The sequence below is a fragment of the Podarcis melisellensis genome, assembly GCF_964234715.1.
Source record: "Podarcis melisellensis genome assembly, chromosome: 12".
Taxonomy (NCBI): domain Eukaryota; kingdom Metazoa; phylum Chordata; class Lepidosauria; order Squamata; family Lacertidae; genus Podarcis; species Podarcis melisellensis.
In genome coordinates this window covers 468833-486820 of record NC_138544.1, presented here as the reverse complement: position 1 = coordinate 486820, position 17988 = coordinate 468833, and the positions used below count along the sequence as shown (strand labels likewise).

Genomic DNA, 17988 nt, shown 5'->3' with positions numbered 1-17988 from the left:
GCCTTAATCACTCTGGGGAGAGAAGTCTGGGCTTCCACTTAAAACATCTTAATCTCCCCCCTCCCTTTTTTTTGTTTCACGTCCATCCTGAAGAAGAGTTTTCTTTAAATCAAAAGTGTTTGTGCTACTTTGTGAATTTTTGTTGGTCCTTGTAAAAAAATTGTTGTTGCTGTTTAGTCGTTTAGTCGTGTCCGACTCTTTATGATCCCATGGACCAGATGTAAGAAATTAGAACCATATTTTCAGATAGTTCACATTGTCTTCTAATTCTTTACAATGGTCATGCTATCATTTTGCAGGGTCTTCTTTCTGGCTTTTAGCAATTTGGAATTGTGCATTTAGCTTCTTTTTATCCAGAAATGAAGAAGCGGGGATGGGATTCCTGCTAGATAGGCAAGGGGCTCGCTCCCTACGGGGCAGAGGGGACTGGAGAGGTTGGCAAGGAGCTTTCGAAGCCACATGCAAGTGAACTTGAAGATGCTCCAGATTCTTTGCCAAGGGATGGGAGGTGGGGGCTTACCAAGCAAACAGGGGCCCTTTTCTGCAGTGGTAACTGATGCTGCGGAAGAGCTTCCACAGCTCACAAGCAGAGACCTTTTTAGTTGCATTTTAAACTAACATTTGACTGTTATAATTTTAATCTGGGTTGTAAACTATGCAGTTTATGTGGTTGCCAGGAAATTTTTGTTTAAAAATTAGTTTTTAAATTTTTATACATTATATTTTTAATATTGCTTTGGTCTTGTTTGTAAGCCACCCAAGAAATATTTCTGGATTGGTGGCCAGATACAACTTAACACTATGCAGGCATGCAGTTACCTGTTGATGGTAAAGCTCATGGGGTATGAGCTGTGTCCATATGCAGTGGGAGCCCCAGGTGCTGACTGACTGACTGACTGACTGACTCCCAGGACGGTGACACCCATCCACCTTCCCTCGTCCCCTTAAAGCATGGGCAGGAGACTGGAAAGCAAGGCAGACAGTGGAGATCAGGGTGACAATTGTTGCATTGCAAAACATATTTTTCCAGGGAAAGTCCTTTCAAAAAGAGGCAGATACACTCTTTACAGTGCAATCCTATGCATGTTTCTTTTAAGAAACAGTAAGTTCATCTGCGTCTACTCAGAAGTGAGTTCAGTGTGTTTAAAGTGCCTATATATCAGGTGGTAGTCCTGGCCTCTATGCTGTCTACACTTCTCACCCTCTAAAATACAACCTCCTAAAAGATAACAGCATTATTAACAATCTTTTTGCCCACTGCCACAACCAAGGCATAATAAATTAAGAAAAGTTGATCAAATTAATCAACAGTAAGCATAGCTTTTGCCACTTTGGGCTGTTGCCTGATTTATTACCAAGAACAATAACTGAGTACACGTTCCTGGAAATTGGTGCTCGCTGTCTCTCACAGCTATCGTTTGCAGTAACTTCAGATGCAGGCTCCATGCAGCAGCAGCTGATGCCTCGCTCCTTATTAGTTTGAACCTTGGATTTATTTCATGGGGTGGGCAGGGGTGGGGGTGGGCATTGAAATTCCAGCAGCTGTGCTGCTCCAGGAGGACTGTTTGCACTCCAGCACTATGGATATGTTCAGACGTCCCCTTGGGGCTCTGTCCTGTCAGACACAGAGCTTTTTTTTTTTTTTTTGCACAGTCCTCTCCACTTCCAGCTTGGCCACCCCTCCCCCCAATTTCAGTTCATAATTCCTCTGGAGCAAGCGTTGTGCTGTGTGTTGCTTCATGTCAGGGGGGAGTGTACATCTGTAGCTCTGCCAAAGTCGGGGGTAGAAAAACATTTCAAAAGGGGAGCTGTGGGAGAAAAGCGGCAGGTAGGAAAATGATGCAGCATGTAAAGCAAACCAGCTTAGAAGGCTTTGTTCTCGCTCAACCTGTTCCTGGGATGTCCCACTTCAGACTGCAAGTAGGGATTTGTATGCTTACATTCCTTCATCTCCCCCCAACACTTCACATGACAAAAACTGTCAGGTAGAGGGCTAAGGTAGAACCCTTCTCCCTGACATGCTAGTTTCCTGTGTGCAGGAAGTTGAATTATATTGTTACAGGCTTGGGGGTCCCTTCCAGACCAGCGAGCCTGTGAATGTAGGATTGTGAGAATCTGCGAGGGGAACATGCTGAACCAGTTGGCTGGCTTCTTTATAAGGCATTGACTGGCCTTGCTTGGCCCCTTCAGTGTTCTCATCAGCATCTCCCAGAGTGAGCCATGTGGCCGTCGTGGCAACAAAGGGATGCTGCTCTCCTCACCTGCCCACCCTTCCACCTGGCTAGATGCCAGATCCCTCTAGGATGGGGAGCAATGAGCCAAGGAGCTTTGGTTAATGCTGGAAGTCAAAGACCAAGGGACATGACTTGCTCTGTGCTGGACACAAAGCTGAATTGGGGGCTTCCCTAGAAATCTAATGGAGAAACAAGACCCACTGAGGTGCTAAAAAGGTGCAAAGAAAACCACATACCCTAAAGACACCACTGGCTCCGCTGAGCTATGTTCCAAGGGAACAACCCCCTGGAGTCGGTCGCCACTTGAGCTTGGAGTGTGAGCAGCAGGACATTGGCCTTCAGGGCAGCCACACAGTCAGAGGTTTCTATAGGCACATCTCCCAGGCGAGCAAGAGGCACCGTTGCAGTTTGAGGAGACTCTGAAAGAGAGGAGATTCCGACTAAACATCAGGAAGAACTTTCTGAGAGGAAGAGCTGTTTTGCAGTGGAAAGGTCTCCCTTGCAAACTCTCCTTTCTTGGAGGTTTTTAAGCAGAGGTTGGATGGCCATCTGTCATGGATGCCTTAGTGGAGATTCTTGCATTGCAGGGGTCCCTTACAGCTCTACAGTTTTGTGATTCTTTGTTGGTGAATCTGCCGAAAATTTAAGTATTCAAGCAATGAATACTTGTTAATCTTGCTTGCTTTAGACACTCTCTGCCCTAACCCTCTGCCCTAGCTACTCATTTTCTGGTGGCAGAAAAACAGGCTCTCTAGTTTGCTCTTTGAGATCACATAGTTTCCTTCCTGCTGTGCTGCCCTATGAGATGCACATCCACAGCAACATAATATTGTGATTATATGTAGCTGGCTGGAAGATTGCAGAAAGCCTTTTGAGCTGATGTACGCAAGTGGTTTCTTCTGTGCTCTGTCCCACCCTGACAATGCCCCTGTCCATATTTTGGTGCCATGTGGCTTTGCATGCCAGTGATCCACTATGGTCCATTAGGATATCAGTTGCTCCCACACACCCCTCACAAAACACTCACAAATGACAACAGTTATTGAAGAAGTTGTATTTAAACCCACTTGATCCAAAATTCACCTATGTAGCAAAGGGACAAATGAAGAAAAATGGTGACATCTTCTCCCCACCGGCACTCAGCCAATTGTTAACTCTGCCACAGGTTTTCCTCTCGTTCTGGGGCAGGGCTCCATTTCAGCACATAGGATTGTTGCATGCACAGAGTGCCAGCCGGCCAACCCCTTGAGGATCTCTCTGTAGGACAGCCAGCATTGTGCTATTCTAGCATGTGGCATGATGTTTGCTTTTCCTGCCTGAAGGTCTAAGAGAATACACCCTTTATTTTTCTGCTAGAATAAAGCTGTGTTAGTTCATATACTGTAATGATATAAACATGGATAAAGCAAACATTTGGGAGGCAGAGGAGTCTGCCCAGCACAATGTGCAGCTTTTTGATGAACACAAACCCTGGAAGGTTGTGGGTAATGCTGGCTCCATGACAGGAGGCTGCAGCCAGAGAAGGGAAAGAGGGACCCGCTGTTCCCAAACTGTCCTCGCTGAGGGATTGTAGACCTAGCAGAAAGTAGGGGTTAAATAGCCCAAAGAGCTCAGCATTGAAATAAACCTCTTGTTTTGTGAGTATCTTCAGGACTTCTTGCAGTTGTCATAGTTCATGTGGATGATGCTTGAGTCTTGCCTCACAACTGGGGGTGGGGCAGGGCAGCAGTCTCTGCAGGGAAGCTGGTCTCATTTGTGAAATGCATCACTAATTTGGGACACCAGCATATTTTTAAAAGCATCAGTTAGTTTGGTCTCCTTGTCATTCAGTTGCTAGGAGACACCCAGGGACTTTCCTCAATAAGCTCCATCTTTGGCCTCATTGGATTTCTGCGTGGACCTTTTCCTTCCATTTTTTTAAAAAAAGTACATGTAGTCACTTGGCTTAAAGTGCACTGCTGGTAAGACCCCAACACTTGCCTTGCCTAGAGGTATCTCTACAGATAAATTAGGCTGTGCGAATTTGTGTCACGAACCTCCATCCCAAGTCCTTTAAGCACCTAGCGGGACCCCAGAGCAAGAGGCGGCCTACCTCCTCGCTTCTTCCCAGGCACCGTAATACAACTGGCGAAATGGTTGGTTTACCTACCCCTTGACTGTCAGCGCTGAAAGTGTGACTGACATCTGTGAGGAAGAAAGGGAGGCTCTGAGCAGACACTCAGCTTCAGATTCCTTTGCACCTGTAGAGGGCCAAGAGGAGACATGCAAAAACTGGACCATCTCCTCTGGCTCTCAAAGACCATCATGGTGGGCTTGGCGGAAGCCATAGTCCTTGGTGATGGATAGGTTTTGTTTTTCTTAAGATAATCCTTCTTTGCGAACACCTTTTTGTTTTCTTCATTTTTATTTCTTTAATTTTTAAAAATCTTTTCTGCTTTATTGCTCACAATTGTATCTTTACACCATAACTTTACATCTGTTTCCAAAGTATATTTATATTCATTATTATCATCAACCCTAAATCATCAAATGTTACAAACACACGCATAAAAAGAAGGAAAGATGCAATTTTAAAAATCATATTATTCATAAATAAATGACTTCCCATCTCTTTCCATTTTGTGCTAGTAAACTTATTGCCTATATTTATCTATTTTCTTATTATTTAAGATATTGCCGTTTCTATGTGTTTTCCTTTTGATATTTATTATCTACAGAAATTACTCAAAGGCCGCTACCGTTTTCAGATTGGAGCAACTACTTTTTAAATATTCCTTAAAATATTTCCAATTTGAAACAAACTCCTGCTTGGATTTATATTAAATTCTTTCTGATAAATAATCTAACTTCACATATTCTGTCAGTTCCAATGTCCAATCAAATCTGGTGGGCATGTATCCACTTTTCCAAGGTGTAGATATTATAACCCTCGCAGCCATGGCAGCATACAAAAAGATTTTCCTTTTTCTAACTTATACTTTAATCAACTGGTTTTGTTGTTGTTGTTTTTTAATATATTTTTACTGTATTTATATTCAGTGTTAGCTGGGGCTGGGCTGGGCTGGGGAGGGCATAGTATAAAGAATAATAATAATAATAATAATAATAATAATAATAATAATAATAATAATATCTTTTTGGAATTTCCAAACCAGTAATGCCCAGTAAAAATGATTCTGTTTTTTTCGGGATATTCACTTTCAATATTCTTTTAAGTTCAAGATAAATATCATTCCAGAATGGTTTTATTTTTTTGCATGTCCACTACATAATGCAATGTAGTTCCATCAGGCTCTCCACATCTCCAGCAATTGTTTGCAAGGTTTTTATACATCTTAGCTAGTTTGCAAGGTGTCAAATGCCAGCGATAGAACATCTTTTGGAGGTTTTCCCTTGTGGTATCTCTATATTGTGGCCAAAATCTTGGGCCCATCTAATCATAGTTGGTTTAACCTCCTTCTCCTTGACTTCCCAGTCAAGGAGGAGTCAGCATGTTTTTGAGAGAACTTTGGTTTTGGTCTTGATTAAATGTATTTCAAAACTTGAGTTTTCTAGAGCGAAGCCTTTTCCTTTGTCAACTTTAAATCTCTCAAATAATTGGAAATATTGGAAGCAGTCAGCAATGTATTCTCTCACTTCTTCAAATTTCTTCAATTTTAACTGGTTCTCCTCTTCTTTCAATAGAACTTGGTATGTCGGCCAATTTCCCTCTGTATTTTTTCTTTTTACCGCTAGTACCTCAGTTGAAGATATCCACCAAGGCACTTTAAGTTCTAAGTGATCTTTATATTTTTCCCAGATCTTGTACAGTGATTTCCTAATAATGTGATTCAGGAGGTTTTGGTGTACTTTTACTTTCTCGTATGCTAGGTATGCGTGCCAGCCATACCTATTGTTGTATCCCTCTAAATCAAGCCGTTCTGGATTTTTGAGTGTACACCATTCTTTTAGCCACATAAGACAGTCTGCCTCGTAATACAATCTTAAATCTGGCAGGGACAGGCCTCCTCTGTCTTTAATGTCAATTAAAATCTGATATTTGATTCTGGGCCTCTTCCCCTGCCAGATGAACCTTGAAATAGATATTTGCCATTCCTTGAGGCAGCCCGTCCCACCCAGCACAGGAATCGATTGAAATAGAAAAAGTAATTTAGGTAGTACACTCACTTTTATAACTGAAATTCTTCCTGTAAAAGATAACTTGAGTCCAAATATCCAAGTTTCTTTTGATCTCCTCCCAAGTTTTTACATAATTATCCTGAAACAGGTTGCTCTTCTTTGGGGTTAGCCAAATACCCAGGCACTTTGCTTTTTGGCAAATTTTCAGGCCAAATGTTTTTTCCAATTCTTCTTTTTCTTGAACTGATATATTTTTAACCAATAATTTTGTTTTTGTTTTGTTCAATTTAAAGCCTGCTACTTCACCAAATTCTTGTATTATTTCAATTATTTTTGATAGACTCTCTTTTGGATTTTCCGTCATTATTAGCAAGTCATCGGTGAAAGCCTTTATTTTATAAGCCCGGTTCCCTAAGGTTATCCCTTTAATTTGACTTCTTATATTTTTTTATTTAAGATTTCCAATACCAAAATAAATATTAGAGGAGATAAAGGGCAGCCTTGGCATGTACCTTTGCTAATTTGGCATTCCTTCATGATATTGCCATTAATGATTATTTTAGCTCACTGTTCAGCATATATAGCACTTATTCCTCTACAAAAAAATTCTCCAAACCTCATTTCTTTCAATAATTCTTTCATGAATTTCCACGAGATATTATCAAACACTTTTCCAGCATCAACTAACATAATCACAGCAGGTTTATCTATTTTAAAGTCCAAGTATTCCAACACATGAATAACACACACCTAAGATTTTCCTGCATGTGACGTCCAGGTAGAAATCCAGTCTGATCTCTAAGTATCAATTCTTGGAGAGTTGTTTTGACCCTGGAGGCTAAGACGTCTGCAAACATTTTGTAGTCATTCTTTAGAAGCACAATATGATCGGTCTATAATTAGCTATGTTTGTTAAATCGACTTGTTTTGGGATAAGCATACTGTAACTTTCTTCCAGGGACGCAGGTGGTGCTGTGGGTTAAACCACAGAGCCTAGGACTTGCTGATCAGAAGGTCAGCGGTTCGAATCCCTGTGACAGAGTGAGCTCCCATTGCTTGGTCCGAGCTCCTGCCAACCTAGCAGTTCGAAAGTGCAAGTAGATAAATAGGCACCGCTCCGGCGGGAAGGTAAACGGCGTTTCTGTGTGCTGCTCTGGTTTGCCAGAAGCGGCTTAGTCATGCTGGCCACATGACCTGGAAGCTGTACGCTGGCTCCCTCGGCCAAAAAAGCGAGATGAGCGCCGCAACCCCAGAGTCGGTCTTTAGCTTTACCTTTAACTTTCTTCCACGTGTTTGGGAGAGTTCCATTCATCAATATATCATTCATTAAATATTTTAGGGGAAGGAATAAAATTTCTTCCATTTTTTTATAATAAATTGCTGGGACCCTATCTGGGCCAGGAGTTTCCCCTATTTTTGATCTTTGTATTGCTTGTTGAACCTCTAGGGACATGATTGGTGAATTCAATGAAGTAATTTTATCCTCTGGGATCAACGATAATTTGCTTTCTTCTAGGTAATTTTTAATTTTATCTATTCCTTCTGGACCTTCTTTGCATAATTCTTTATAATATTTAACAAATTTATTATTAATTTCATTTTGGTCCATTTGTCTTCTATTTTGATTTGGTTGATTATTCTTTCTCTAGCTGCCAAACCAAAAGTTTTCCAGACTTATTCCCAAATTCGAAATGTTTGTGATTCAACCATTTAATTTTCCATTCTAGCTCTTCATTTATCAGCATTGAGAATTGGGTTTGAAGAATTTTGATATTTTGTTTGATATTTTCATCATCTTGATCATCTTAAATAATTCTCTTTTTTCTTCAGTTTCTCCCATACTTCAGGTTTTTTTCCTTCATTTTTCTTTTGTATGCATTCAGTTGAATGAAAAAACCCTAAACACTGCTTTGCTTGCTTCCCAGACAATTTTCACATTGGTTCCTTGATCGGTTCCTTAAATTCATTTCAAAATACTCTTTCGATGTTTGCTTGGCTTTCTGTAAAATCTTTTCATCTTTTAATAAGCTTTCATTCATGCGCCACCTCCTTAATTTCCTCTCTTTTCCTTTTAACAAATTTCCACTAAACTGTGATCTGAGATGGTTCTGGGATGAATTTCAGCTTTTTTGACTTCACTCAACATCCAGATTCCATCAGTTCTTCCTGCTGAGTTGTTAGGATCAGAAAAGTGAGATCAGAAAAGTGGGTGAACTCCTTTTCCATTGGGTGTTTAAACTTCCATGCATCATTCAGACAAATTAAATCTATTAATTGGAAGAAAGTGTTTGGTAATTTATTTTGTTTGCTATGTTTTTTTTCCTTCTGTCGTAATCCGGTTGGGTAACTCCATTAAAGTTGCCTAAAAGAATAATTTTGTCCTAGATAATCCATTATTTTTTCTTCCATTATTTCCTTCCTTTTTGTTTTCTTTAGAAGAGAAAAAGAGAGAGGATTGTTAGGTCCTGTGGCTTCTGTTCCCTCAAGGGCAGCTTCCTTCTAGTGCAACGTGTCTGCCAGAGGGCAGGTAGTGCAGGCCGAAGATGCCCACTTTAGGCTGGGCTGTCAGAGTCCGTCAGCATTCCCCAGTGTGGAATAAGGGGGACCAGTGGTCTAACTTCATCTAATGCAGCTTCCTGTGTTCCCAGGTGAAGACTGGCAAAATTCATGCCACGCTCTCTAAATATAACGCTCCTGAACAAATTAACTATGTCAATGCTAAAAAAAAAACATTTTTTGGGCAGTAAGGTGCTCTCTGAATCCTATGCCATAAAACCTTATCAACATTCAACACAGCCAGATGGGCAGGGTATAAATAAAACAATAATAATGATAATAATAATCAGTTAACATGTGGACAACAACTTCTACAGTTTGGCAGAAGGAGGTTTGCCAAGCAACACACGATATGACAGTTCACAGATATTAAAGAGAGAGCTTTCTATCCCCACCTGAGATGCTTCCTAATATGTGTGCTCCAAACATAACCTTTGCTATTTTTAACTTGTAAAGGAGAGTTCAGGTAAATAGTCTTTCTTGCCCATCATCTTTACTCAATTATTATTTCTGAGCAAACCTCTGCTTTTGCTGTTTGGATAAATCATGTCAGGGAATAATGCTTTCTCTAGAAATTATTTTTATTTATTTTCAAAGACAGCCCTGTATATTAGGAAAGAGGCATGTAGGCCTTCAATATGAAGTGATAGCTCAGTTGCTCATAAAGGTCAGCTGCAAGCCTGGAATTCCTCTGGCAAGCAAATGCAACTGGAGTGGCTTCTGTTGCCACAGTGTCTTGGCCAGGCATGTGCTCCCTTTGTGGCCTATAAAAAAATCGAGTGCCTTTCTTTCCCAAATAAAGGGTCCATATGCAACTCCCTTACTCATGAGGTTACCATAGACTCATTAAAGGTTGATGCAGCTCCATGGTGGTGGACAGCTGTAGTGTGTAATGTTACACATTAATGTGATTTATAAGGCTTCTTCACATTTTGGGGCTGCTATGAATAGCTTTTATGGTGCGATAATTAGAACCTTAACAGTCATTTGGCATTGAAACATTGATTGTATGCCTTCTATGTGGATCATCAAAATTCCACTCATTCCCAGCACTGGCAGCGCTGATAAGATGACAGTGTACAACACAGGCTTTGAGTCTCAAACCACATGCTGATGCCCTCCAGATGCATGCACATTTTTCTGACTTAGGGAAAACACCAAAGAGTTTTTCAAGGTTTTTGTGTGTGGGTTAACTGAACTGGGGGAAAACAGAGCTTTGGTAGGACCCCAAGGTGCCCCTCACCCAAAAAGCACTCACTGCTTCAGCTTTTTGAAATTGGCCACCTTAAAGTCCAGAGTGCATGTCTGACTACTCTCAGCTTTCCCTTGCCTCTGTATCATGAAACTTCCTCCCAAGTTTCCAGGTACTTCTGCTTCATCTTTCAGTCCCCCCCCCCCATTGTTGAGGACTTCTTGGTTCTTCCACCTTCTGGGAAATGAAATTGTCAGTGAGGCAATGGATGAATTTGTTGGACCTTACATTCTTGGCAGAGTTTGAGTTTCAACAGATCAGGGAAGTTGAAGCCTCCTACTATGACTACTATATCTCTCCTTTTTGAATGTTTGGTAATCTGCTCTCAGAAGGCATCACCCAAGTCTGCAGTCTGGCTTGGCGATCTATGGCAGACTCCCACAGTAAGGTCACTGCTGTTTCCCTCCTACAGTTTTGATCCATGTACTCTCAATCTGCCTTCCATGCTATACGTCAGGCATAATGCCACCAAAAACATTTGGCTTGATGCCACTAATCAAATCTCATCTTTTGTCTTGCAGTGTCGTCCATCCAGAGGCCGAAAAAGAGGATACTGCTGGTGTGTGGATAAATATGGGCAGCGACTCCCTGGATATGATGGGAAGGGGAAAGGAGATGTCCATTGCTACAATCTAGAAAGCAAATGAGGGATATCCACCACCTTCTGTGGAATCTGCATGTGGCATTTTAACTATCAGAAGCCTTGGAATGACTGGGCTGCAGCATAGACTGCGCTAGACTTGGGAACTCAGAGTTTTGTCCCTTCTTATACTGCAGGGAGTCAGTCTCTGTGGTCTCTGCAGCTGCAACCTGCCACTGACACACTTCTGGCTTTCCATCTTGCCACACAAGGAGTTCTGAAATCCCAACTAAATCTGCACTATGGATACCCAGAAAAAATTTAAAGGGCTAAAAGGCACTTCAGAATGGATTCAGGGAGTCTCCACTGACTTTGTGTTTTTTTGTGTGTTTTTTTAATTAACAGCCTGTGACCAATTTGATCCCGAAAGGTAACTCTCCTTCTGTGTTGAAGAATTTATAGACTGTAAGTTTGTAAAGATATTAAACATACTGGATAAGACCCAATCCTAGCTAAGCACTTTTTAAGTTGCCTGGATTTCAGTTGGGGAGTTAAGCATGAGCTCATTTTTATTCCAGTGAAATTACTTATAAGTAATATAGTGTGGAGTGGATCACACCCGAGGTTTCAAAGTAAAAGCATTTTTATTTTGTCTTTATACAGGTCTGACGAGAAACTTTTATCTTCACGGGTAAAATATTTTATTAAAAAGAAAGCTCAAAGAACTTTTTTTAAAAGAAACATGTTTCTACTTGGCTATTTTTTCTGTAAAATATACTGTATTATGAATATTCTGTTAGTCTGTATTTAATATAATTGTTTTTTTAATAAACTATTTAAATATAACATAAATGTTATACAATCATTATAGCATATGCTTTCAAATTCTCTTCCCCAGAATACTTTCCAAAGCCTGCATCTATATCTCCAAGATAAGTGTAGTATTCACCCTTTCAATATGTCATAAGTCCATGGAGCAAAAAATGGCAGGGGTTTTGAAAAGCAAGCAGGGAAGCTTATTTTAAGATGAGAGTTATATTTGCCATACTAAGAATATTATTTTGCATTAAGTGCTCTATATGTCTAACTACAGTTCAGGAAAGGTGTTCACTCCTAAATTTACCTTATCTGGGCTAGTCTGATCAGCTCTATCCAAAGCGTTTATAAGATTGATTAAGCCATTAACTAGGCGGACTGGAAAAGGAGGATTTTAGTTACCTCAGAGATGAAAATACATGTAAAAAGGTAAAGGGCCCCGTGACTGTTATGTCCAGTCGTGTACGACTCTGGAGTTGCGGCGCTCATCTTGCTTTACTGGGCGGCTTCCAACAGAATATTAAAATACAATAGTCTATTACACATCAAAAGCTTCCTCAAACAGGGCTGCCTTCAGATGTCTTCTAAAAGTCTGGTAGTTTTTCTCTTTGACATCTGGTGGGAGGGCGTTCCACAGGGTGGGCACCACTACCAAGAAGGCCCTCTGCATGGTTCCCTGTAACTTTGCTTCTCACAATGAGGGAACCGCCAAAAGGCCCTTGGTGCTGGACCTCAGTGTCCGGGCAGAACGATGGGGTGGAGACGCTCCTTCAGGTATACTGGGCCAAGGCCATTTAGGCCTTTAAAGGTCAACACCAACACTTTGAATTGTGCTTGGAAACGTACTGGGAGCCAATGTAGGTCTCGGTGGCTGTTCCTAGTCACCAGTCTAGCTGCTGAGTTCTGGATTAGTTCTAGTTTCCGGGTCACCTTCAAAGGTAGCCCCACGTAGAGCACATTGCAGTAGTCCAAGCGGGAGATAACCAGAGCATGCACCACTCTGGCGAGACAGTCTATGGGCAGGTAGGTTCTCAGCTGGTGTGCCAGATGGAGCTGGTAGACAGCTGCCCTGGACACAGAATTGACCTGCACCTCCATGGACAGCTGTGAGTCCAAAATGACTCCCAGGCTGCGCACCTGGTCCTTCAGGGGCACAGTTACCCCATTCCAGACCAGGGAGTCCTCCAGACACACCCACCTCCTGTCCCCCAAAAGCAGTACTTCTTTCTTGTCAGGATTCAACCTCAACCTGTTAGCCACCATCCATCCTCCAACCACCTCCAGACACACAGGACCTTCACCGCCTTCACTGGTTCTGATGGGTATCATCCACATACTGATGAACACCCAGCCCAAACCCCGTGATGATCTCTCCCAGCGGCTGCATGTAAATGTTGAAAAGCATGGGGGAGAGGACAGAACCCTGAGGCACCCCACAAGTGAGAGCCCAGGGGTCTGAACACTCATCCCTCCCTCCCCACCACTTTCTGAACACGGCCCAGGAGGAAGGAGCGGAACCACTGTATGACAGTGCCCCCAGCTCCCAGCCCCTCAAGACGGTCCAGAAGGATGTTATGGTCGATGGTATCGAACGCTGCTGAGATATCAAGCAGAACTAGGAAACAGCTTTCATCTTTGTCCCTAGCCCACCGGAGATCATCAACCAGTGCGACCAAGGCAGTTTCAGTCCCATGATGAGGCATGAATCCCGACTGGAAGGGATCCAAATAGTCCGCTTCTCCCAGGCGTGCCTGGAGTTGTTCAGCAACCACTCGTTCAATCACCTTGCCAAAGGATGGAAGATTTGAGACTGGGTGATAGTTGACCATCGTGGCTGCATCTAAAGATGTTTTTTTTAAGAAGCGGTTTAATAACCGCCTCTTTCAGCGGGTCTGGGAAGGCTCCCTCACAGAGAGAAGCATTCACCATCCCACGAAGCCCATCGCCCAGCCCTTCCCGGCTAGCGTTTATAAGCCAGGATGAGCAAGGATCAAGGAGACAAGTGGTTGGTTTCACTCGTCCAAGCAGCCTGTCCACATCCTCGGGGGTAACAGATTGGAATTGATCCCACACAACAGGACAGGACTCTAGCGCTCTCCCACCCCAGCCCTGCTCCCAAGGTGGAGTCTACCTCTTCCCGAATCTGAGTGACTTTATCTGCAAAAAACTTTGCAAAATCATTGCAGGAGATCATTTGGTCCGTACTGGAACAGGTGGTTCCGCTAAATTGCAAACCACCTGAAAGAGTCTCCTGCTGCTGTTTTCTGCAGATGCAATAGAGCCGGTGAAGAAGGTTTTCTTCGCTGTCGCTATCACCACTTGGTAAGGCTCAACATTGAGCTCTAACCTGTGTCCGGTCAGATTCAGAATGAGTTATTCGCCACCAGCGCTCTAGCCGTCTCAGCAATTGTTTCATTGCCCTCAGATCTATGGAGAACCACGGGGCTGTCCAGGCTCCATGCAATCGGAGAGGGCGCTTCAGTGCCAAACAGCCAATAGCCCTGGTTAACTCAACATTCCAGCGGGCCACCAGGGAATCAGCTGAATGGCCATCAACATGGCATCCCCTACCACTCTCTAGAAACCATTTGGATCCATTAAGTGGCAGGGGTGGACCATCCGAATAGGTCCCACCTCCCTGCAGAGGGGAAGGGTCATGGAGAAGTCCAGTTGCACCAGGAAGTGATCTGACCATGGCACTTCTTTTGTTTCACTTTTACTTAGTGTCAGATCACCAACATCCATAGAGGTAAACACCAGGTCCAAGGCATGTCCGCGGCTATGGGTTGGGCCAGACTTATTTAGGGACAGCCCATGGAGGCCATGCTTTCCATGAAGTCCTGAGCGGCTCCTTGTAAGGTCGTGTCAGCATGGATGTTAAAATCCCCTAGGACAGCCAAACTAGGTGTCTCCAGGAGAAGAGCAAATAAGAGGCAAGTGTGTCTCTCTTCCAGATCTCTCCATTACTACAGGAGACTCTTTGAGAGGTCTGAATGAACAGTGTGAAGAGAGCTGATTTGATTACTGTTTGTGAGACAAGGCTGCCACTGGACACAGCCTGTAACTCTCAAGTTGTAGAGCCTATTATTAAAACATTTGACCCCAGGGAAGCACATAGCCAAAGAAAAAGGATGACAACTTTTTGTACACCACCTATCTTATTTTTGCAAAAATTTGCCCATCTGAAGAGCATCCCCTCAATTCCTTTGTCCAAGCCACTTATAAAGATGTTGAACAAGGGGCTGAGGGCCTTCGCACAGGGAAGAGCACCATGCTGCCATGCATATTGGCCCTTATTTCTGATCTGCTGAAGATGTGGACTAGGAATGATCAAGAGAGGAGATTGCAGGCAAAAGCCAGCCACATTCTGCCTCTGTCCTAGGAAAAATGTTCTGAAAGGCCTCACAGCCTGGAGCAATGTTTCTAGTTGGCTTGTCATTATTTGAAGGTTTGTGGGGGATGAGCTATCCCTGGACAGCAATAAAAATATATTAAATATATAAATAAAACACGATGGTTCTCCAAGAAGAAAGTATCTTTTGATTTCTACAAAGGGTGATAGATTCCTGCTCCTGAATCTTGGGGCCATGAGCAAGAAGTTAAGTTGGGCACTTTAAAACTCATTGATCTCCCTGAGCTTAAGTGCTCTGAGCTACTTTTCCAGTGTTGGCAAAGTTCTTGAATGACTCAGAACATGCTTCCTGATTCATGAAAGGAGACTCCAGAATCACACAGAACTTAAGGAGTCCTTTATGAAAACAGCTTTGAGACATTCAATAAATATACCACTGTGTTTGTTTGTTTGTTTGTTTGTTTGTTTGTTTATAAAATGGGATCAATAATTCACTTTCATGGCAAAGACTCTGCTCCTCCCTTAGTGATGTGCAGAACACGCCTCTTTCAGAGGAGAGCAGTCCAGAAAGCTGGGCCGAAGTCTCACTCTGTTTTCAGGTGAGGATTAGCATTGTTGTAAGTTGTAGGATTCCTAATGTGACCTAATGAAGGTTCTAATGGAGCTGCTCCGCAAGCCTGCTCTATGTGGACAGAGCAAGCAGAAAAACAGTCATTGCCTTAAAAAGCAGATAGCAAATGGCATTGGGTCGGAATACAGTATATCTACAGTATAACTTTGCTATCACAAAGTTAAGGTCACAGAATTTTCTCCATATTTTCTACTTCAATATGTTAGAGTGTTTTAAATTAAGGCAAGTATTTAATTTTCAAAAAGACATGACATGAGCATCCAATATCCCCCCACCCTGTCCCCAGAAATCCTGTTCAGAAGCCAAACTGCCTAATGATTTTCCAGTTTATACCTGAAATATTTGTGGGATCCATCTGACCTCCAACAATGTGGACAAGGTCAGGCAACGCAAATACAGTGTGTTACTTCCGGGTTTCGATGCTTGCGCATGTGCAGATGCTCAAAATTACATCACGCGCATGCACAGAAGTGGCGAAAAGCGGCGTGTGCGTATGCAGACATGCCGTCGCTGGTTATGTTTGCTTCTAGATGTGAACGGGGCTCCGGAACACGTCCCGTTTGCATCTAGAGGTACCACTGTATATCATAGTGTCAGAGCTGCCCGAGGTCCCAGCTCACAAAGGACCAACGCCAGTGCGTTACTATTTACAAAAGTCTCTATTGAAGTTCAGTTTCGATTTCAAAGCCGCGGCTCGCAGCTCTACGTCTCAAACTCTAGACCGCTGAAGCTCCGTCTGAATCTCCTCCCCCCAGACACCAGTTTAAGACTCTAGCCTTGCTCCACCTCTTCCTTTGCTCTCTTCTCCTCTGGGCCCGCCTGTCCGCTGGGGTCTCGCCTCTTCTAGACTCTTCTGACGCTGAGGAGTCCCCTGAGTCTTCCCCCTCTCTCCGGCGGGCTTTAGGACCTGGTTCCCAATCTGGGTTTCCTGCTGTGCCGCGCGCCTGTACATTTGAACTTGGCGCGCGCGCCCAGCCGGCCACTTTCCTCCTGACCGTTACACTGCTCCTATCACTGCTTCCCCCTTCGGGGAGGCTAGCTGAACCTGACTTCCCCTCCGTTCCGTCACTCTGCGATGGAGGCGTGGCCAGCCCTGACTCATCTCCTCTCCCTGCTGGAGGAGAAGCTGGCCCTGATACATGTGACTCTTCCCCCTCACTACGCTCTGGTGGATGAGCTGGTCCTGATCTCCCGCTGCTGCTTTGGGGGTCCCCGCTGGCCCCTTGTTTCTGGTGTGTCCCCCCTGGGACCCCCCCCCTGCCCTGGCCTTCGGCGCCCCCCTCTGGGAATCTTCTGATTCGCTGGAGAGACTCATGGAATCTCTCGGGCCACTTTCATACTCCCCTACGCTGCCCTCAGATTCTTCCCCTTCGCTCTCCATTTCCTCTCTCCCCTGTGCCTCTGCTCCTGAGTCCCTGACACATAGAATCATAGAATCATAGAGTTGGAAGAGACCACAAGGGCCATCGAGTCCAACCCCCTGCCAAGCAGGAAACACCATCAGAGCACTCCTGACATATGGTTGTCAAGCCTCTGCTTCAAGACCTCCAAAGAAGGAGACTCCACCACACATATAGGATGATCAAGATGAGCTTAGGGAAGTTTTTCATGCCACCCAAAAAGTTAAAAACCTAGTCCTCCTAGGTGCCAGCTGTAATTAGTGTAACATGTGTGGAATTAGCTCTGTTACATGTGTGGAATTAGCATAATTCAGTAACATGTGTGGAATTAGCTGTGTTATTTTTGGCCCACACAGAACTGAATGGTGTAAAAGTGAATTAATGCCTCTTTTTGTGCTTTCATTGGTGTTTTTTTTAAAATTCAGTTCTCAGCTCAATATTTTAATAAGCAAACACTTCACTTGTGATTTAGGATCCCAATGAAAACACAATAAAACAAACTTCAATATTACACCTGATTATTGCTAATCACTTTCACATAAACCATGGAAAGCATATGTTAAGAACAAAGGGCGTAAGAATCTGCATGTAGCATTTTTCACATCACATGGCCTGGATGTGAGACACATGTACACAGAATAAGGTGGTGAAGGCAGGTAGACTAAAACAGGGCTCACCAGCCTTGCCCTTGAGCCTGCCAGTAGCTGCTATGGAATCTGCAAAGGGTGCCCTCACAAATGCACAGCGCATGATGGGGGGGGGGATGCACCATGTTGTGCCCTTGTCTCTTTGTGAGATGCAGCTGTCATTTTGCAACATGTGGCAACAAGAAAATGGTGGAATCAGCAGGGCTTTCTTCAGTCAGAACTTGCCAGAACTTAGTTTCAGCGCCTCTCAGCCGCTGCCATGATAAGAGTACAAGGAAGGCGTTCATGCTGAGTTCTGGCAGCTCTTTTTCTGGAAAAATAGCACTGGGAATCACATTGCCAAATGCTTCTTTCCATACTTACCCAGTGAGCTATGTACGTTTTTTAAAAACCTAAGTCTC

The 17988-nt window shown here is 43.4% G+C and overlaps 1 protein-coding gene across 2 annotated transcripts in view; it reads left to right on the top strand.

The window, feature by feature from the left end:
- The window catches only part of IGFBP3 (insulin like growth factor binding protein 3), a 32632-nt gene extending 21026 nt beyond the window's left edge, over positions 1–11606 (top strand). For both annotated transcript variants that reach the window (XM_081931178.1, XM_081931177.1), the window contains one exon: positions 10683–11606. In XM_081931178.1, coding sequence (XP_081787304.1) covers positions 10683–10808 — 126 coding nt within the window. In that variant the 3' untranslated portion in view covers positions 10809–11606. The remainder of the gene's footprint in view (positions 1–10682) is intronic.
- Positions 11607–17988: the final 6382 nt, after the last annotated feature.